Source organism: Serinus canaria, chromosome 20 (genome assembly GCF_022539315.1).
Source record: "Serinus canaria isolate serCan28SL12 chromosome 20, serCan2020, whole genome shotgun sequence".
NCBI classification, from domain to species: domain Eukaryota; kingdom Metazoa; phylum Chordata; class Aves; order Passeriformes; family Fringillidae; genus Serinus; species Serinus canaria.
In genome coordinates, this window is record NC_066333.1 from 11,355,260 (window position 1) to 11,377,331 (window position 22,072).

A 22,072-nucleotide genomic window follows, 5' to 3' on the forward strand; every position below is an offset into this window, starting at 1 on the left:
TCTTTTTGTTGATTTTTGACAGTTGTGTGATACAACTTGCTTTAACAGAAAGCTTATTACTTGATGCTTGAAATACAAAAGAATGTACAAAATATTTTTTGATAACCTTTTTAACTTGTCTGGTTGAACTAACACGGTACACAAATTGTTTTTCAGGCACTATAGGTAAAACATCAAAGTGTCTCTTACCTACCTACCAAAACCTAAATCCTGCTCCTAAATGCAACATCAATGAGCTGGGCATGCAGTACCTTAAAATCAAATTTTATCTTAAACCTCTGCAATAAGTATCTCCCTCTCTAAAAGCCCATTACATAAAGGTACGATAAGCACAGAGCCTTAAAATCTTGTAAGCTGCTACAGTAGTAGGTGTTCACTTCAAAGAACCAATTAAAGACTAAAAAACCTTTGTAAAGGTGGCTGAGGAGATACCTAAACATAAAAGGAAATAGTATTTAACAGTGTACTCGTTAAGTTGATCACATTTCAGAAACAACCTGCCCCATCCACTGGCTGTTGTGTTGTGCCTCACTTTAACCTGTGTTCTAAGTTCCAGTTCCCTTCACTCTTTGAACTGATTTGCTGACAGTACAAGGCTCTGTGTGTTCTCAGGGGTTTCACTTGGTGTCTCCAGTCTGTGTTTCCTGGTACTCGTAGGTTCTTGGTACTGTCACCAGAAGGGAAAGGTCAGCCCTTGGCACGTGCCAGGCTGTGCCACTGCGGGCACTCCTGGGCACCTCAGGGGACTCTGTGCCACGAGGCCCCTTAGGGTGAGCAGAAAAAGGCAAAGGCACAGCCCAGAAGGAGCTGATGTGGTATTTTGGTGCCCAAGGCTTTTCCTGGAATTTTGTTTCTAAGCTTACAAGTGATTTCAAGACTCTCTTAGCCTTTATAAACTGTAATGTCACCCTGCCCAGCATATTTGATTTTGCATGCCATTTCTGTTATATCAAATTGCCTATTAGGTAGTGTCTGCTTACAGAGGTTATTTTAACAAACAAGAACACTTCCATAAGGTTTGTGCTTGGGGAAGAAAACAGGAATATAGATATATAACTTTTAAAAATTAACTATTCTAAACAGAATATTTTTCTAAACAGAAATGGCTTGAGACTACCTTACTAATTTAAGTCATTGAAGTTTGCCATACTTTTACAGGAGATTATTACAACAGAAATAACATTTCAATTTTAGAAGTGTATGTGAAACTTCTGCAAAACTGTACCATCATTTCTGATGAAAATGCTTAGCTTGAAATTCATTTTATATGTTTGCTCAGCCATTAGCATCGTTTGATAGTCTAAAGTCAGTTTTTTCATTTCCAAATTTTTCTGCACTAAGGACTGCATAGTGGAACTCACAGTTTGGCCTTGCACTGAAAAAAACCTTACTGTTTAATTTCTACAGGCATTCAACAACTTCCTGAAAGATATTAAATTTCTTTCTTCTATTTTATTTATATGCCTGCATTCTCATTCTGTCAGAGTATGGCTTTCTGTATGTGGCGCTTTTTAAATAAAATTTTGTTTCAGTTCTGTCTAATTCCTGAAACTTTATGGTCCATTTGTGTTTTAGAGCTATGAGGTGAGTAATCTAAAATAAGAGGGCTGAAGGTGAAGAAGTCCCTGGAGTGAGTGGCTTTTCTTTGAAATGCATATGCATATCCTAAAATGCACATTCACAGCTGCTGTGGTCTTTTTTGCTTCTTATTAACTCAGCTTTTCTGCAAATCTGGTTTTAACTAGCAAGCAGATTTCACAGTTTGCTGTGGAGCATCCATCCTGTGGCAAGATTTCCATGGGCTGAACGAGTTGTGTTCAGATTTGCTGCAGTCAGTGTGGGTTGCTGTGAGTGGCTGCAGCACACCACGGTGAGAGGGACAGGGCAGGGAGGCTCTGGGGCTGGAAGGAATGGAGGGAGAGGGGAAGAGAAAGCAGCCACAGCTGGAGGACAGAACTGAAGAGCCAGGAGGAAAGAATTTTAAAAGGGGGGAAGGACACAGAAAGTGAAGGGGCAGAGTGGAGGGATGTGATGTGAGTAAATCACTGCTGATGGCTCTGATGGATCCCTGCCCTCCAATGGGCATCAGCCCCTGTTCAGCCACAGCGCTGAACCACAAGTGCCAGCCAGGGGTTTGCTTCAAAAAGAACCAGAAAAATTGTAACCACTGTTTCCTACAACATTGCTGATCTGTCTCTTGTGGTCTGTACTTGCATTTTTACTTCCAATAAATGCCAAATATAGTAAACATGAGCACCCACTGTGTGATAACTGCAACATTTCCAATCTCCTGGCCCTGACAGCATTGGGTCAAAGGGAAGGTCAGCAACCTGTTGAGGTTCACTTTTTTGGAAGAACTGAAGAGTGCTGATGAAGAGCTTGTGTGGAAGCAGTGAGTCATTTTAGAATCCTCCCATTTCTTAAGGTGGGAGGATTTCACTTGCCACAGGATCTGTTAATTTCTATCTTAAATAACTCCATAGGTTTGCTTTACATGTTGCTGTAGAACTGAATTATTCTCAAGGTAAAGCTACATGTTACAACCAAGCTGAACTAATTGCTTACCTTAGGAGGACCATGAGCACCAGCTGTGGACAAAATATCTTGTATCATGATGCTATTTTGTTATAACCACATTTAAAAAGTAACACAAGTTATTAATCACATGAAAAGAGAACGTAATACACAAGGTTTTTAAAACTTGAGTGTACCTGAATTCTGCTCTGCAGATCCTGGGTCCCTCCTCAGGCTATTTATGCCAGCTTTTGTAGAATGGACAGCTGAGACTTGAATGACACTGCAAAATTATTTTTACTTTGAATCCAGGTGTCCAGAAGTTGAAATTTTAACGTCTTCATCAAGAAACCTTCAAAATACCGTCCTGTAATAGGAAACAGCACAGACCTGAATCTCTCTCTCAAGATTAGAGCTGATGTCAGTGAGGTGTTTGCTGGCACTCTGTGCAGTGCTGTGCTCAGACAGGAGATTTAGCAGGGGATGGCTGTATTGTCATCAGCATGGCATCATTCCCAGGGGCTGTGCAGCAGATTAGGGTCAGCAGCAGAGAGAACAGCAGAGCTTTACCAGCACAGCCCAGAATGGCTTACCCAGGCAGAGAAAGGAGGTAAATCCACAGCTACCCAAGGTAGGAAATGTTATTACTGACCTCTAGATTTTGTACAAAGGTGACCATAATTTCACATTTCTTGAGGGTGTTATTTCATAGGAAAAAGTGCAATAACTATTACTTTAAATTGAGACAGGAAGAACTTAGTGAGGAGAGGATGGAATTTATAGACTGTTGGACACCAGCTTTTTATTGTATTGTAATTTACCTTTTTTTTTTTTTTTGTTCTCCCCTGTAAAATACTCTTGAAAAAACTTTGAGATTAAAGATAGTCACAAAATTATATAGTTTTTAGATAGCAAGGAATTTTTTTAAGGGGTTAAATACTTTTACGTTGTATTAGCAATGCAGGGCAGCCAGCAAGCTTGTTATTTCATCATAAATTATGCATGTTTAGAAAAAGTAATTTGTTTTGCCTTTTGATCTATAAACATTGCACTCTAGAAAGAATTGCAGCCACATTGCAACAGCTCTTAAATTACGTAAGCATTATCTATAAATGTTAAATATATTCAAGAACTTTTGGGGGTCTCACCAATGGTATATAAGCAGCTCTTTTTTTTAGCGTGGCAATTTTTGCATTGTGCTAAATCCCCACGATTTTAATGTTTGCATAGTAAGACACCACTCAAGCTCAGTGGCTGCTCAGCAGACACCTGCTTCTGTTGAGAGGTGACCTGGGTGGGAGTTGCACCCATGGTGATTATGTTAAATCCATGACACACTCATCTGGACGTGGGTTGTGTAAGAACAGGGGCAAAGCTGGGTGTGTTCACCTGCAGCCTCCTGTACCTTGCACCTCCTCGGTCCGTAAAATGGGGTTTGATGACTGAAGAGCTTTTTGTGCCTTCCAGTGCCTGTCTGGAGAGGCAGCCACAGGTCTGAGTGCTCTGAGCTTTGCAGCACAGTCTGGAGACGAGAGAAGGCAGCTGTGGATCAGCCTCTTGATCTACTCACACTATAATTAGATGCACCTTTTTGAACTGAAATTTAAGCTGTTCTGTTGCCTTTTAAATCATGTCTGCCTTCTATCACAACTTCTCTTTATGATATTTTTATTAAAGAATTCAAACTAGCACAAATAAAAAATTGTTGTTACTATACAGGTTTTATATCCTGAGGTATGAAAGAAAGGTAACAAAATGAGACCTCTTTTTATCTGATCACAGTTAGAACTGCTGTGGCTGAAATGTGTATTTCTTGGACTCAGAATCAGTTTAGCACATTGTTAGCTTCCAAAAACAAATCCTGCACGTACTACACAGCAAGATAAATGTGGTTGAACAAGGACAGATATGCCAGGAGAGAAGACTCTGCAAGTGTACGTTTAATTCTGTCTGGTCCCCTGGAAAGGCACAGTGTTCTCAATAATTCTGTGGGCTCCTGTTACTGGAGCTTTTCTGCACCAAAAGAGAAATTACTAAGAGACCAAGCACAGAGTTTGAATCCTTATTTAAAAAAAAAATTTGGAGCGGTCATGCTGTCTTTTTGTTTTGGTCTGATGATAGAGGTCTGTTGTTTAAAATGTTCCTCATTTAACACCCATCATGTTGGGGATTTATTTGGCTTTTCAGTGTCATCTCTTCAACCTACCCGGACCTACTTGGTCTCACGTTTTTGGCCTCCCTGGACCCCTCCAGTGCCAAGACTTTAGCCTCCTTGGAACTCTTTAAAATCCCCTTTTCAGATTCATTGGATTTATCCAGTCTGAGCTCTTCATCCTCTGTGGAATTCTCCAGTCTCACTTCTTCATCCTCTCTGGACCTTTCAAGTCTCACATCTTCATTCTCCTCAGACTTCTCCAGTACCTCCTCTTCAATTTCCTTAGAGCTCTCCAGTCTCACCTCTTCAGATTCCTGGGAGCGCTCCAGTTTCTCCTCTTCAGTTTCACTGGACCTATCAAGTCTCACTTCATCAGGATCTCCGGATCAGTCTGGTGACAGCTCCTCAATCTCTTTAGATCTCTCAAGTGTCACCTCTCTATCCACAGATTTTTCCAGCCCTACTTCTTCACTCTCTCTAGACGTCTCCAGTCTCACTTCTTCGTCCTCCACAGATGTTTCCAGCCACACCTCCTCAGCTTCCCTGGACTTTTCCTGTACAATCCCTCCATCCTCACCAGGTGTCTCTGAGTACAGCTCCTCCACCTCGTCAGAATCTCTAGACCTCACCGATTTTAACTATTTCATGTTTCAGCGCTCCTCTGGATTATCTTCATCGACTCCCGGGGATGCTTCCAACCTCATCTCTGCACCTTTTCTGGATGTCTCCAGTCTCACCTTTAATGATGCTTCTCCCCTCAGTCCCTCAGTTTCTTTGGACATGTCTAACCTCACGTCCTTAGGTCCCCCAGACCTGTCCACGCTCACATTCCTGGATGTTGCTAATCGCGCTGCAGCGGCTTCTCTCGATCTCTGCATCTAACCCTGCTAACCCGTCCCCTTCTCTGCAACCTCCCTCTGTCCTTCCAAACTTCTCTCCTTTACCTGATCTCTCCTTTCTTCTCTCGCTGAAAACTCCTACCTGAGGAGAGTTTAGGGCTTTACAAAATATCTCCTGGCATCTAAACTGGGCATGAAAACAGGTCATACAAATTTGTAACGGTGCCTTGGAACACCTGCATAAACATCGATATTTATTCTGGAATTTTTGTAGAGCACAGTTTCTGTCACTGATTGATATCCACTCATGGTTGGTACCTCTACCAAAGGTTTGGCTTTATCAGTTCATGCTGAATTTTTATCTATCAAGACCAAAAAATTGTAAATAGATTAAATGTGTAATTGCATCCAGGTTGTGTATCTCTAGTGTGGATTTGTATCTGAGTTAATTTCACAGAACTGCAGGCAGAAGCACACAAAGAGAGAAAATGTGGTGGGAAAAGAAGATTGTAGAGCAAAAAAACAGGTGAGAAATGGGTTAGGGAGAGGAACCAGAGAAGCTGTGGGGCAGGAATAGAGGGGCATGTAGGTGGGAAAAAATGTCCAGCTCTACTGGCATTTTTATCTGCCAAGCCATCTATGGGGCATGGGCTGCCCATGAGGCTTAAAATAATCTTAGTGCTAATTAGTTTACCTGTCAAATCATCAGATGTTCCCATTAAAGAAGCATTTTCATGTTACATCCCCTTTCTCAATGTATGTAAGTACTGCAGTTACTTATCTTGTATCAAATATGCTGCTTAGGTAGCACAGAGGGGCTTCCCAAAATCTCTGGTGCTCTCTTGTATATTTTTGTTATCATTGTTATGACTGGGGCTTTGAAACCAAATATATTTCCTTTCAATATCACTGGCACCTTTCTGTGTTAAAAGTGCAGAAACATGTTTGTCATAACAAATATTTTTTAATTTATTTCATTTCTGCAAATTGGAAAGCTTTGCTTCAATATGCCACATCTGTCACAAAATTAAAATATGTTTCGCACAAAAATAAAGAAAACAAATGTATGAAGTAAGAACTGTTTTCTGCCTTGTTTACACTAGTTATTTGTTTAAAATTAAGTAGAAATTGCAATATGTTTATTTAAGAAATTAACTCAAAATTCTATAGGAGTAGAGTTGTAAACAGTTAAAAAAAATATAGATCACTGCTCCAGATCTCACTGTTGTGTGCTGGAGACAGACTGACATATCTGGTGAACAATTGTTCTTTTTGTTCTGGTGGCTCTTCCCTGACATTACCACATGGATTGTTAATTGCAAAGGCTCTGGACTAAATGAGATCTCTAATAAAGCTGAAAATTACTCTATGCTTTAAAAATCGTTTGACCTTGGATGAAAGCAAGTAAAAGAGAACAAGACAAAAGGGCAAGGATCTGCTTAAAAGCCAGTGTTTAATCTCCTTAAGTATTTTGTACTAATATTTAAATGAACATTAGGTTAGGACCAAATTGTTAACGTTGGCAAACATGATTTCAATCTTCTAAGAGCTTTTTGCTTATTCTATCTGGGAAACTGACAGTTTTTGTCTTTGTGTGGATAGATTCTAGTTTACAATGTTGTCTTTTATGGATCTGTTTAGAGGAAATGATTGAATTTCAGATGTTTGTATCAACATCCAAAGGAAACTCATGGCAAGGCACCGTGTCCCATGGGACAGCACTGTCACAGCCTGGCCACACACAGATCAACTCCAAAATTAAAACAGTTTGTGTATTTCCGGCAAATGACCAGCACCGAACCGACTCCCTGGCTGGTTTGACAGCCAGGCAGGCCCCGGCCGGTCCCAGGCGGAGGCGGGACGCTCGGACCCCGGGACGGGCACGCACCTTCCGCACAGCCCGGGCACGGACCGGCCGTGAGGAGCCGCCATGGCCCCGCCCACCGCCCCTCACGGCAGCGGGGCCGCCCGGGCCGAGGGGAAGGGGCGGGGCGAGCCCGGGACGCGTCAGGCGGAAAGGGCGGGAGCCGCACCCCGGAACGGAGCCTTCTGATTGGTCGCTGGCGGAGGCGCGCGCCCGCGAACGGCGGCGCGCGTGGGCGGTTCCCTCCCGCTGATTGGCCGGCGGGCGGGAACCGCACGTCCCCTACGGCGCGCGCTGACCTTGCCCCGCGGAGCCGCAGCCATGGTGGCGTACTGGCGACAGGCCGGGCTCAGGTAGGGCTGCGGTGACGGCCCCGCCGTGAGGGAGTGCCTGGCGGGGGCACAGCGGCGCCGGAGGAACGCGGGGTTGGGGCGGGGAAAGTGGCTTTGGGGCCGGGCCCGGGTCTCACCCCCCTCTGTCCTCCCGGCCGCAGCTACATCCGCTACTCGCAGATCTGCGCCCAGGCTGTGCGGGCCGCCATGAAGCCGCAGTTCAAAGCGGAGGCGGAGAGGGCAGCGGCGGCCACGGTGAAAACGGTGAAGCCCAAAAAGGAGTGAAATGTAAGTGGGCTGGGCTGGGCTGGGCTGGGTGCGTGGTTGGAGCTGTGTAGGGCGAGAGTGGCGTTAGCGGTAGTCTGTGACTGCTGAGTCCATAAATCCCCAATATCTGGAGATAATCGGCTCGATTTCCAGGGCATGGGAGGGGAAGGGAGGGATTGTGGCTGGTGGAGGGCGAATGTGCGCAGGTGTTTGTGAGCTGATTACGTGTGGGTTGGGAAACAGCCTGATCCCATCAGTGAGGTGAGATGTACTGGCTGTCAAACGCTGCACTGATCCTCTTGGGGTTTGGTCAGACTTGGTAAGGGCTTACACAGAACAGTTGCGGCTCTGTAGTGACGCTCACAGGTTTCTCTGTGATTTTCACGTGTTTCATACTTGCTAAGTCAGCAGACAGCCTCTCTGAACTGCTCCTTCCCCTCATCAGCAAATTCATTGTATGGGTTATATGCTCTCTGTGAAGGAGGTGCTGCTTGTACCTTTATTTGTGCCAATCCATACATCACAAGCAGCTGAAATATTTCCTGTTCTGGATAGAACAGCTTCTATTTCTGATCTGAGATTAAATAATATTGCCTTTTGTTTAAAATGTATCTTGTACACATTCTTGAATCAAATGACTTGTGTTTTTAATCTCTTGCAGGAGCTGATCTGTGGTGAATAACAGCAAACTGCAAAGCTGTAGGCGAGCTCAAGACTGCAGTGTAATGTCATCACGTGAACTGTAGAACTTGCCTGTGTATGTACATTGACATGCTAATAAATGTAATTTCTGAATGTGTGGAAAGTGTAGTTCCTCTTGAAACAAAGTTTCTGTTCTGCAGAGACATTTGCTTTTCAGTTCGGTTAAAATAAGAGACTGCTTTTAGCACAGTCTGGATGCTCAGTAGCAACACTGTTTATTTTTAAGCCAAATCTCTTTTTGGGTGTCACGCTGATATTTCAGGTACATAAATGAGTGAGATTTGATTCTTGTTTAAAACTTTTCTGCTTACTTCATTTAAATGATTACTTTGGAAAAATGTCCTGGCTAAAAGCTGTATGAACAGAGAATGTAGCGTATAGATTTGAAAACTGGAAGCAGGATAATTGTGCCATGGATGTGCTGCTGGAGATCTAATCTCCAAGTCTGAGACACTGAGCAGTGAATCAGGAATTGGGAGAGCTGGTGTCATCTAAGAGGTGGGGAAGGAGACACAGGAATCTGAATTGTTTATCCTGCATTTTCCTGCTGCTGTGTATCCTCACAGCAGGGATGACATTGTCCCACTGCACAGGACAATTGGCTTCAGGTTCCTTCACCAAGACTGAACTCAAACATGAGGCATTACTTTCTTCAGAGTACAACAACCTTTGTTAAACCTTTTCGTCTAAGAGTATAACTAATTTAATTTAAAGTTAGTTCTTTCAAGAATAAACTATGGGGTGTTGTCTATCAAATGTTTCAAGTACAAAACTTCCATAGAATGGTATATAATCTTTATTTAAAAGAATATTATAAATACATTAAGTAGGCACCTGTGATGGCAAGAAATTTTTTTTAATGAAAGCAAAATAAGATTTCGTTTTAGTGACTGCCATAGAATTTATATTAACAAACTACAAACCATTCTATGTCATTTTTGTTGTACTGAATGTTTGGAAAAAAATTTACAGTAGTTAGTACCTAGGAAAAAAAATACCACACCAAAACTTTTATACAATGTCACAACTTAGTGTGCTAATGTAACTCAACCTGTAGTTAGAAATAGAAACAAACCACACCATGATAATGAATGCAAGCTCTGCAATAATATAAGCCAGCAATGTGATAGAATAATTAGAGTACTCATAAAATAAGAATGTGCATATTCAGTCATTTGCCTCCTGTTGTTTCTGCAGATCTACATCAGTCTGTGGAGTGGTAAGAGTCACTGCCTTGGAGGCCTCAGAGATGTGCACATGATCCTAAAACAGTAACGAGTTCACAATCAGCAGGGACTGTGTTTACCTGAGAATAAATAAATGTGATGAGCTGACAGCACATGTTGCTATTGCTTAAGATCCTGATCTATATACACAGGCACAGTGGCTGTATAGTACATTCAGTATCTGGTGATTATATTCTAAAAGTGAATCCATTTACAGGAAAGGCTGGTATGAGAATGTGTCCACAGTGGATTGGATTTGGAGAGATTCGATCTCAACAGTTGTTTAAGACAGTAAAGCAGAGCTGCCATTAATTTCAAAAGCACTGTGTTGAAATATCAGATATACTTGGCCAGATGCACAGAAGTTCTGAAGAAATGTGTTAATTTGGGTATGCAGATGATGGCTATTGCTTTGTCTTTAGTGAATGTGAACAGGCTCATTTGGAGAATGTTTTGATATTTGTTACTCTGCTTCCTTTTCTGGCTTGGCTTCTGCTTCCACTTCTACCTCTTCAAATTCCTCTACGTCTGCAGTGGCATCCTGGTACTGTTGGTACTCGGACACGAGGTCATTGGTGTTACCTTCTGCTTCAGAAAACTCCATTTCATCCATGCCTTCCCCCGTGTACCAGTGGAGAAAGGCTTTCCTCCTGAACATGGCCGAGAACTGTTCGGACACCCTGATGAAGAGCTCCTGGATGGCCGTGTTATTGCCAATAAACGTGGCTGCCATCTTCAGCCCTCGCGGTGGGATGTCACACACGGCCACTTTGACATTGTTAGGGATCCACTCCACAAAGTAGGAGCTGTTCTTGGTCTGGACAGACAGCAGCTGCTCGTCCACTTCCCTGGTGGACATCCTGCCCCTGAAGATGCAGGCGACGGTGAGGTAGCGCCCGCGGCGGGGGTCGCAGGCTGCCATCATGTTCCGGGCGTCGAACATCTGCTGGGTGAGCTCTGGCACCGTCAGGGCCCGGTACTGCTGGCTGCCCCGAGCTGTCAGCGGGGCAAAGCCGGGCATGAAGAAGTGCAGGCGAGGAAAGGGCACCATGTTCACCGCCAGCTTCCGTAGATCCGCGTTCAGCTGGCCGGGGAAACGCAGCGAGGTGGTGACGCCGCTCATGGTGAGGGACACCAAGTGGTTGAGGTCCCCATAGGTGGGATTGGTGAGCTTTAATGTCCTGAAGCATATATCATACAGAGCTTCATTGTCAATGCAAAAGGTTTCATCCGTGTTCTCTATCAGCTGGTGGATGGAGAGGATGGCGTTGTACGGCTCCACCACTGTGTCGGACACCTTGGGGGAGGGCACAACACTGAAGGTGTTCATGATCCTGTCAGGATATTCCTCTCTGATCTTGTTGATGAGGAGCGTCCCCATGCCTGAGCCCGTGCCACCACCAAGGGAATGGATGAGCTGGAACCCCTGAAGGCAGTCACAGCTCTCACACTCGTTCCTGACCACATCCATGACGTTTTCAATCAGTTCAGCACCTTCTGTGTAATGGCCCTTGGCCCAGTTGTTGCCAGCACCTGAATTACCTGTGAACAGAATTACAGAAAGAACAGCCACAAAGTTTACGGGAGAATTTTTGAAGGACTTCCAAGGTCCTTTAGGGACAGCTGCCTGCAGTCAGTTTGCTGGCAGTGTGCTGTGCATACCATGGATAAAGTTGTCAGGTCGAAAGAGGGGCCCAATTCTGCTGGACCGGACACTGTCCATCGTCCCAGGCTCCAGGTCCACCAGGATGGAACGGGGCACGTATTTATGGGCTGGAACAAAACAAAATTAATGCAAATAATTACTGCTAGTGGTCAAAGAAACAGGTTTACAATACACTCTGGAACGTCCAATCCACCTAGAGTGGTTTAGGCTTTTTGTGGGTTTTTTAGGTACTTCTTTTACCCTCCCTGTTGGCTCTGCTGAGCACTTACAATAAGCCTCATTGAAGTACACGTTAATTCGCTCCAGCTGCAGTGGTGAATCCCCACGGTAGTTTCCAGTGATGTCAATCCCATGTTCCTCACCAAGCACCTCCCAGAACTGCAAAAGGAAAGAGGTACAACACACTGAGAATGATTTATTTATTTTCAGCGTGTGTTTAGAGCACCAGCTCTGGAAACTGTGCCTGAAGCAGGGGATGCTCTGCCATTTACTTACCAGGTCAGAACAGGGATCCTTCTCTGCCCCTCCCAAACAAATTCGAGGGAAAACTTTAACAGACTATTTATGCTGCTTAGCTATGACCTGTGCACTAATAGGTGGAGGCCCTCGATTTGTTCTCTTTATAGTAAAATAAAATTGATGTTAGTTTAGAATTTTAAATGACAGTTACTTCTCAGTATGAACTTAACAAAGAGGTTGTGAGGGTGTGGATTAGGGAGAGTTGCTTTGAGTGCTGTCATGCACAAGTAGGACCGTGGAACAACAAAGATGGCACAGGCAAATTTGTACGTGAGCAAGTCTTTCCACAAACAGCTGCTGGTCCTAAATGTCCTATCTTGACACTCATATGGATGTGCTCTTGTGCTGGGCTCTTATCTGGGCAGCAGCCACAGCAGTGTTCATGCAGACACACCCACCCACTGTAATGACCAGGCTATTCTAATGTTAAAGCTCTCCTGAGTTAGCATCCAGTCCCATTCTGAGAGAGTACAAATACACCACTGTCAACAGGTGCATGTTCCATGCTTCATGTTCCATTAAAAGGAATCAATACTTATCAATTTAAAAAAAGGATGGACATCACACAGTATAGTAATTGAGGGGTAATTTTACTCTTAGTCCAGAAAGTCAGCAATAGTGACGACTCCCTATGTCACAGCATGCCAGTGTTTGAGCTACACAAAAATAATCCAAATGATACCTGTCTCACAGGAGGCCAGTGACACTTTGTGTCATTCTACACTCTAACACAGGTTATGCTGTTGATTAATATGATCCCATATGATCTTCAAAACCCCTTCCAACCCAAGCCATTGTATAATTCTGTGATATTTAAGAATAAAATGTGGCAGAGCTGCTGCATGGCTGAGCTAAACTACCAGCAACACAACTTCATAGCCCTGGAATTACTGGCTCTGTCACTTGCCCTAGTATCTTGTAGAGTATTCCTGGGAACAGAAATCCCAGCAGGAATGCTCTGGTGCCCCTGTTATTGCAAATGAACATCAAACGTTGCATGAGGAGCAAATCCAGCTTTTGCCTTTCATACCAAAATACTCATGTTCCCTGCTACCATGATGTGCTTCTCCCCACTGAGTTACAAGGCACTTGTTCCCCCAGAAGTCCCCATCCACTGATGACGTGTGACCTGCTACCTCTGATCTCCTGCCAATAACCAGCATTGAAAAGAGACCTTACCTTGGATCCAATTTGGTTCCCACACTGGCCAATCTGCAGGTGCACGATTTCACGCATTTTGTGTGGCTCAGACCTGCCAGTGGCTACAACCTCACCCAGGCTCTGCAGCTCCCCAGAACGAGCCCTGTGCCTGCTGCTCTATCAGCTACACCCAGCACAGCCCGGCCCAGGGGCCCTTTTATACCCCAGGGAGTGTCACTCAGCCAGCCAGGGGAGTAGCCAGCCCCAGGCTCTGCACCAGGAGCCCAGGGCCTCTCCCTGCCTGGGTACAGGTACAGCAGCACAGGTGCACCACCGAGTGCCTTGGAAAGCAGCACTGTCACATGCACCCTTCCCAGCTCTCTGTGCAGCACTGTGGCACATGCATATATGTGCATATTCTGTTTGTGGTGCATTATTTTATATTAGACATAATATATATACAAATATATGTGCATATGTAGAGATTATAGCCCAAAGTGAGTGATCTTAATTTATTAAACACATGTGCTTCTGCCACATAATTTAAATTTTAGCATCATATGAGTCATAGAGGACAACACCCATAATAAAAATGGTAACAACTTGTAAGCAGGATTGCAAGGCAAACTCCAGTTCACTAACAAGCATTATTCCTGATGTTTGACTGCATGAAGGAGTGGAACAGGAGCAGGAACAAAAAATACTTTGTAACACATAAAAATAACACTGAACCCTCAGTGATGCATGGACACTAAATACTTATAGGAATCCATCATATTTAGCCAAAACTTGAATTAACTTGTGACTAACTTGCACAGTTATCTCTCTCTCTCTCTCTCTTCATTTCCTGACATTAAGAAATACACTATTTCTAATATTTCTTAATTTCTTATATCTCAGATGTGCTTGCCAGGAAAATGCTAGAGATGAAAACCCCATTTCACTGAAGCTCTCTGAAGTGAACTGTAACATTCACTGAGTGAAACATCTCCCTGTGCTGAAGGAAGTGCTGTGAGGCAGAACAAAACACAGCACAGTCATGTTTGGCTGCTGATAACCAGCACCAGTATCACTGAGCAGCAGAAACCCAGGGTAAAATGACTCGTGGAACCCTAGAGCAGTTTCATGACATGTCAAATGACTGTCACTGCTTTGCTAGGGTTCCTTTTAAGGATGGGGAAAGGAACTATAATTTGGAAAGCACCTTAAAACTATTCAGCATAAAATGGTGACAGAGGAAGGGCTTGACTCACTGAAGTAACTACTTGACCACTTCATGGGTTGCTAGAGATAAGGGGTTTCTGAGCTTCCATATGGTTCCAGAAGAAAAATCAGCTTATTCCAGGCTTCCCCTCCACTTGATGACTTCCACTTCCCCCACCAGCCAATGAAGGAACAGACAACTGCTCCTGACACACAGCTCAGCACCAGAAGTGCATTTTAAAAAATAGAGAGCAAACATCCATCATCCTCTGCCATGCTATGAGCATTCTGCTTAGGGAGCAATAAAAGGAGGACTTCAAATGTAGGTAGATTCATTTTGTTCCCTTAAAACACAATCATTTATCATTTTCCAAAAGATAAGTATTCTCTAAGCCAGTTTACCCAGCAGGACACACAAAACACTCTGGTCCATTGCCACATTGTCCCAATATCGTCACAATATTTCTCACAATAGCTTTGGATATCTTATACCATTCCCTAAGAAAATTCTGAAAAGGTTATTTGGACATTTACTTTAAAAGCATATTTCATTTTATTTATGCACATTTCATACTTGTTTTCTCCAACCATCCTTAACTAAGAGCAGTAATGCACATCTGAGTTTTATATTCAACTGCTGCATTCTGAATAGACATTGATAAAATGTCTATTCAAACAAATACTAAATAAATACAATATAAAATATATACATTCATATTAATATAATAAAAATATAAGCAAATATAAATTAAAAATATGCAATGTATCACAATAGACACAGCTTAGGAAGAGGCTGAAGGGGCTAATTCACTGTCCAAAAAATTTGACAAAATAATTTCAGCAATAAATATATTCACCGAGCACATCTCACAGGGAAAGGGGGAAAGGGAAGCAAAAGAAATAGACAATCACTCAATAGGGGTTTTTCCTCTTGCTGAAAATAGCTCTCTAGAATCATGTGCCTCCTCTGAAGAGCTTCCCTATAGAGCCTTAAAAATTCTGGCACATGACAGCAGGCAGCTGAGATGCTTTGTGGGCTTGGGCCTCTTTTCCCTCTCCTCCCCATCTGCATTTCTGTGAACCTCCAAGTCTGACTTTATCCAAGCCTGGCCGAGGAGGGGCTGATTCTGTGGAGGTTTAGCTGCAGTCCCTGCTCAGCCCAGAGAAGCCCCAAGTCTGTTAACACCCGAGGCTCTTCCCAGCACTGCCCTGGCACATGTGCAGCTGCAGATTAGCAGAGAGAGGCATTGGGAGAGAGGGGCTGTGCTGGATGGGGCAGCTCACAGGGCCTTTTGGCACCGGGGAGATTAGGAGCAGGCTGGCACTGGGCACAGCTAGTGCAGCTGTCCCACTGTGGCTATTATCAGGCTGCCCACTGCTTCCAGATACCACAGCCCTGCTGATGGGCTTGAGCTGAGACCACAAAGATGCCAGGTTTTTGTGGTTCCTGGGCTTTTTGTTGTTGTTGTTTCCTTGGTTGATTTTTGGGGTTTTTTAACACTACCCCCAATAAACATGCATGTGCAAGGAGGCATTCTGGGATACTCTTTTTAATGGTTTGCTTGGGAGGAGCTGGCTTTTCAGAGTAGCAGAGAAGATTGTTGAGGGCAAAGCCTATTCAGTTTGAGATAAGCCTGCCTACAGGCCATCAGATAATCCTATCAGTTCTTCTATAATAGGTGAGGAAGAGACTGGGAGAGAGAGACGTGAATGGCTACCAGACGAGCTGATGCAAGTCTTAACTAACCTGGGCCAGCTGAATCACCCTTAAGAATGATACCAAAACCACTGCATCCAACTCACAGGCTCCATTCCTGCTCTGCTCTTCCTTTTGGTGTGTTGCTTCTCTGTGCCTCAGTTTATTCACAGTGTGGAGCTAATAAACCTCAGGCCCTCTACAAAAAGTGCTGAAAGCCAAGGAAGAGAAGGTAGGAGGGGAGAACTGTCTATGGTTTACTAAACCTGTTTATCAAACATGAAAGCTTCCAGCTAATGCATGCAAAAAAGACTGATAGTCCATTCACACAGTCACTAGAAGCTTCTGCAGGAAAATTAGAAAACTATTTTTACTATTGACTGAATCTTCTAGCAAATAATGAAGAACTTTCAGATGTTCAAACCCTAAGGAGCAGCCTAGAAAATGGGACACGGCCCTGTGTTCCTTTGCTAATTGTAGCATTAAAGGGCTTGAGAAATCCAGAACTTGGGACTAGGGAAAAAAACAAGAACGAAACAAAATAATAAAAAAAACCCAGTCACAGTCGCTGGCCCCAGTCTAGCACAATGCTGATGTGTTAGGCCAAAGGTGAAGAAACCTGTGACAGGGCCTGTCCCAGACACAATCACAACCCATGTGACCGAATTTTTGAGCTGGAAGAGTCACTGGGGGCTGGGACGGCGGGATCTGAGTTTGCTCCTCGTCCCCAAGAGCTCCAGCAGACACGCAGAGGGGGCACCCAGGAGGGGGCAGGGCCGGCCCGCTGTCCCCGCCCGCCGCAGGTGAGCGCGGCCCGGCCCGGCCCGGCCCCGCCCGTGCCTCCGCTCCGCTCCTCCCCTCCCCGCCCGCCGCCCTCAAACCCCGGCGCGGCCGCAGCCCGGCAGCCGCCGCCGTCCCAGCATGGCCCCGCCGCTGCAGCCCCTCATCCCGCTCCTGCTGCTCTGCGGCTGCCTCTGCCCGCCCGCCCTCGCTGGGCTCTACTTCAGGGAAGGGCAGCAATGCTACCGCCCGGGGCCGCGCACGGCGCCCGGCCTCAGGTGGGCTTCGCTCCCGTGTGCCCCGGGTGGCACGGCCGAGAGGAGCGCTGGGGAGGGCTGGGCAGGCACAGCCGGGGTTCGGGGATGGCCGGGGGATTTCGGGGGTGCCCGGGGGGGTTCGGAGGTTCCGGGGCCGCTCCGGCCGTGCCGGGGTCCAGGGTGGGGGGGGGCGGTCACGAGACCGCGGGGCCGGAGCGGTCACGTGACGCCAGCGGACACTCACGGGCTCGTTACGAAACTCGGTGGAATCCGTGATTTTTTTTTTTTTTCCCCGGTTTTTTTCGGCTTTTTTGGTGGTGTGGTTTTTTCTTTGTTTGTTTGGGTTTTTTTGGTTTTTTTTTTTTTTTTTTTTTTTAAATTTATTTTTTTAATAACACCCGCCCGCCCTGCTCCGGGGGATGCCGGCGCTATCTCCTCGTCCCGTCCCCCCGCAGGACCTACCCCCGCCCGCACGAGTACCTGGACGTGTCGGCGCTGCCGCAGAGCTGGGACTGGAGGAACGTGAATGGGGTGAATTACGCCAGCACCACTCGGAACCAGCACATCCCTCAGTACTGCGGCTCCTGCTGGGCCCACGGCAGCACCAGCGCCTTGGCAGGTACCCTCGGACTCCCCGCTGCAATCGGGAGTTTTTGGGAAGCCAAGGAAGTTTAGGTTCAGTTTACTGACAGCTGGTATAAGGTGCTAAATCACTGCAGTGACTAACGCAGCAAAACCAGTCTGAGATGTCTATGAATACACCAGAACAGTGGGAATGCCCAAGCTGAAGGCAAGGAGGGTTGGTTTCAATAGAAAAAGCAACCAGACTAAGGCTGTCTCCACCTCGTCCAAGGGCAGCAAGGTGGGAATGCTGGTGTGTGGTTAAAAACCTGTTTGCAGAAGGAATGTGGCCATAGCTCCTCCCAAACTGCTCTTTAGGTCCTGGGGTAAGAGCTGGGGTTTCTGCCCTCCCCTCAGAGGTGTGCTGATGGCAGCAGATGCAAAAGAGTTGTCAGGTCTCCTGGTACCTCACTACAGCAGGGGCTCTCCAGCCATGCTGGGAATGAGGAAATGAAAGAAGGTGCCTCTTGTGGGGTATTTGCTGCAGGAGCCCTGTCATTGCATGAACCACAGCAGACACATAAGTCTGATTTCAGCCTTTTTTTTAGTCAAGGGGAAGTACTGGTTTGATACTGATAGAGAAGTAGTGGCTGTGGAGAGAATGTGAGATTTGCATGCAACAGATTCGTGCTGGAGAAGCACCACCTGCACAGGGAGGCTGTGAAGGAGAAACAGAGGGAACTGGGGAGAAGAGGGAAGACAAGGCAGGTGTGAGCAGACAGCAGGAATCATGCAGCATACAAGGATGTGGACATGTGTGACACCTGCCAGGATGGAGTGAAGTACTGGCATGGTAAAACACAGCAACTTGCAGGAAGATCAGGCTGGGATGATAGCTCCGTTTATTTGAATGTTGTTGGTACTAATAGGATTTAAAGTACTACAGTGGCATCAGTTAAGACTGTTAATGCAGAAAAGCAGTTTATAAATACTTGTCAGGAAGCTTTTCTGCCAAGTAAGCTTGTTGTTTCTGACAAAAGAAGGCAGCAGGGTGGTGGTGCCTGTCTGAGATGGCAGTGAGATGTAACAGCAAGGAGGTAACTCTGAAAGCTTTCTCCTGCATTTAGACTGTCACACAGAGCCAGCAGCCTGAGCTCCATAGGTTTATGTTTATGCATGGGCTTATACATAAATATCTACTGTAAAAGATGCTGCTCAGAGCTGGTTTTAGATGTGTATTTGAAAACTCTTCACTGTCCAAGTCAGGAAACAGATCTGGAAGTTTTCCGAAGCTGTAGCTAGAATTAAAAGAGGTCTAGGGCTCTTCAAGGTTTTAGACAGATCTTACTCATCTCCATGTTTTTGCTGAGTCTTTAATGGAAAAAAAGCCCCTAATGGAAACCCACAATAATAACTCAGCCTCTGGTTTGAATTAGGTCACGCTGTGTTCCTCACTGCAGACAGCAGAGCCTTTCCAACCACAAGTGCAGCTGTCTGCCCCCAGTGACAGGTTCAATGAAGAGGAGAGAGTTTCAAAACCAGTTGCAATGTGTAGCCACCCAGGTATTCCAGCAACAAACTCCAGTTTCTTATCCTTACAGACCGAATCAACATCAAGAGGAAAGGGGCCTGGCCCTCTGCCTACCTGTCTGTGCAGAATGTCATTGACTGTGCTGATGCTGGCTCCTGTGAGGGTGGGGACCACTCTGGGGTCTGGAGGTACGCCCACGACCACGGCATCCCCGACGAGACCTGCAACAACTACCAAGCCAAGGATCAAAGTAGGATGGCTCTGCTTTGCTGAAGGGTTTCTTCCCAGGTTTAGCAGATCTTAGTGTATTTAAAAAAGATATATTTTGGGTTTTCAGAGTACTGGTTCCTGCTGTTTGACTGACAGAACAGGTTTTCTTTACAGGCCTGTGTGTGTGTATCTCCTGCTCCAGACAGACACTGTAGCACTAAATCGTGCTCAGGCAAGTTTGCTCAGCTGAATTGTTTTAACTTAATCTCTTAAATCTGTGACACACAATCTCTATTGTACTGAAATATTTACAAGTGTCACCTCAAGCTGAACAAAGGAGAAAATGAACCTTTGACTGGTCATATATGACTGGAATAGTTTCTCTATGTCCTCAACAAAGTATTTATACCTGTGAAATAAAGAACAGTAAGTGATAATAGGGACTTTAAATGTTTCCAGAAAATAATTGAGTTCACTAGAGAGAATATATATTAATAATTACTTTGAAGTTATTAATAGCTGCCTCAATTAAATTATAAAAGCTCAGTGCCCTACAATCACTTCACTTGAAGAAAAGCACCTTCCTGCAGATTACCTTCAGTTGTAATCTCACCTCTGTTTTGCAGAGTGCAAGAAGTTCAACCAGTGTGGAACTTGTGTCACTTTTGGAGAATGCCATGTGATCAAGAACTACACTCTCTGGAAAGTTGCTGACTATGGGTCTGTCAGTGGAAGAGAAAAAATGATGGCAGAAATCTACACTAATGGACCAATTAGGTAAAAAAAAAAGATACATGAAACTCAGTGTACATTTTCACTCTAGCACGTGTCAGCAGCTCTGCTCTAACGTGCAGACTGTAGTTTATAAACTGAGATCAGAAGTTAAAATACAAGAAGACCAGTTGGTTTTTAGTCAGGCCCCTTTCCTGATTCCCTTGTATGAAACCTCCTCTCTCTGTTTTCTTGCAGCTGTGGCATAATGGCTACTGAAAAGCTGGATGCCTACACAGGGGGCCTGTACACAGAGTACAACCCCTCCCCTACAGTGAATCACATCGTGTCTGTGGCTGGCTGGGGTGTGGAAAACGGGACAGAATATTGGATAGTTCGTAACTCCTGGGGTGAGCCCTGGGTAAGGAGACAGGCACCACACTTTGGGCTTTGGAGGGTGGGCTTTGTCACTTGCAAAACTACAGCCTGTGGATATAAAACTGAAGCTTCCTTTGAACTAGACTGTCAGTTTAAAAATGTCACCCAGCCAATCTGAAGACAAGAGTATTTGGAAGTTATTTGAGTAACAACTTTCAGCTCTATCCCAAATTCTACCTTTCAAGGATGTGCAGCTCCTGTTACGGGCAACTGGAAATTGCTGTTAGTTGTAGGCAAAAATCCAGTCACGTACCTGGACTGGATGAGTGGGATGTAAATTCACCAAAGCAGGTTGCCCCATGACTCCAGGGCTACGCTTCAGCTTGAGTGAATTCCTCCGTTCACCTAAACCACTCATATTTGGCAGACAGAACAGACTCACCAACACAATTTCTACAGCTGTGTTTCCTAATTTACAATGCAAATTCAATCCTTTACAGGGTGAAAGAGGGTGGCTGAGGATTGTGACCAGTGCCTACAAGGGTGGAAGAGGAGCAGACTACAATCTGGCTATTGAAGAGGACTGTGCATATGGAGATCCTATACTGCCTTGATTCTGCATGGTACAGCTTTGTGTTTAGGTACTTTGGAAGCTTCCCAGCACAACCTCTTCTTGTTTAAAGGAAAATAGCCTAAGACTCCTTCACAGTTCAACACCATCAGGCAGTTCTGCAAAACACACAATGCCTTCGAAAATCCAGAACTGCCCTAATTTTACTTCACCCATAAAGGAGTTGTCTACCTTGATGCACAGTATTAAAATCACACTGACTGAATCACAGATCCTGTACATGTAAATATCTATTTTTATAAATATGAATCATGTAGATGTACTGGAAAAGTGTACTCAATATTTGGGTCTAGAGCTTCTTTAAATTATGTGACAGTACTATCAAATCTCTTGCAATGATGCAAAAGCCATGATAAGTCTGGACATGATAAATTAAAAATATTAAACCTTGTTTTCTTGTCCTCCTGGTGAAACAGTGGTGTTGGGATTGTTAAATAATGAAGTTGCTTTTATCCACCAAAATGATATAATGGGAATTACTTTAACCAAAAGACAGTTTAAACACTTTTTACTTGATTAGTCTTGTCTTTGCTCAAATTTCTTGCTTTAATATGTGACTGTGCCCTTTTTCTCCTAAAGAGGGAAAACATAAATTGCCATAACCCTGACCTCCTCACTAATATGACAAATCAGTGCCATATCAGATGTAACTACCTGGCATTGCTAACTGATTTAATAAACAGACTTTTTCTCTTACATGACTGGGTATTTATTATAAGAGTTGTGTGGTTGTCTCCACGTGGATGGTGCTGCTTTCACTGGTTTTTGTCTTGTGAAAGGCCTGATGGACAATTTTATACAGCAAGGGTGCTGGTTCAGACAGCAACTGGGTGTGAACAGGATCCTGTGAAAGCACTGATCACAGCATCACAAAAGGTTTAACAAGTTAA

General features: G+C 44.7%; 4 protein-coding genes across 4 annotated transcripts; 3 read left to right on the plus strand and 1 right to left on the minus strand.

Annotated features, from left to right (window-relative positions):
- The first annotated feature begins 1,579 nt into the window (after nt 1-1,579).
- LOC127060317 (uncharacterized protein DDB_G0271670-like) lies at nt 1,580-5,551 on the plus strand. Its single transcript, XM_050982299.1, has 2 exons — nt 1,580-1,584; nt 4,702-5,551. Exons 1-2 carry the CDS (start codon nt 1,580-1,582, stop codon nt 5,549-5,551), a joined length of 855 nt encoding a protein of 284 aa, XP_050838256.1.
- Nucleotides 5,552-7,558: 2,007 nt separating this feature from the next.
- Nucleotides 7,559-8,770, plus strand: ATP5F1E (ATP synthase F1 subunit epsilon). Its single transcript, XM_009093132.4, has 3 exons — nt 7,559-7,725; nt 7,866-7,992; nt 8,633-8,770. Exons 1-2 carry the CDS (start codon nt 7,694-7,696, stop codon nt 7,987-7,989), a joined length of 156 nt encoding a protein of 51 aa, XP_009091380.1. The 5' UTR covers nt 7,559-7,693; the 3' UTR covers nt 7,990-7,992; nt 8,633-8,770.
- A 681-nt stretch (nt 8,771-9,451) lies between these two features.
- On the minus strand, nt 9,452-13,431 carry TUBB1 (tubulin beta 1 class VI). The gene is made up of 4 exons (XM_009093133.4): nt 13,264-13,431; nt 11,835-11,943; nt 11,562-11,672; nt 9,452-11,441 (listed from the first exon to the last, which is right to left on the minus strand). Exons 1-4 carry the CDS (start codon nt 13,318-13,320, stop codon nt 10,363-10,365), a joined length of 1,356 nt encoding a protein of 451 aa, XP_009091381.1. The 5' UTR covers nt 13,321-13,431; the 3' UTR covers nt 9,452-10,362.
- A 3,557-nt stretch (nt 13,432-16,988) lies between these two features.
- On the plus strand, nt 16,989-21,878 carry CTSZ (cathepsin Z). Its single transcript, XM_030233482.2, has 6 exons — nt 16,989-17,181; nt 17,616-17,779; nt 19,323-19,502; nt 20,089-20,239; nt 20,432-20,594; nt 21,052-21,878. Exons 1-6 carry the CDS (start codon nt 17,045-17,047, stop codon nt 21,163-21,165), a joined length of 909 nt encoding a protein of 302 aa, XP_030089342.1. The 5' UTR covers nt 16,989-17,044; the 3' UTR covers nt 21,166-21,878.
- The last annotated feature ends 194 nt before the right edge of the window (nt 21,879-22,072 follow it).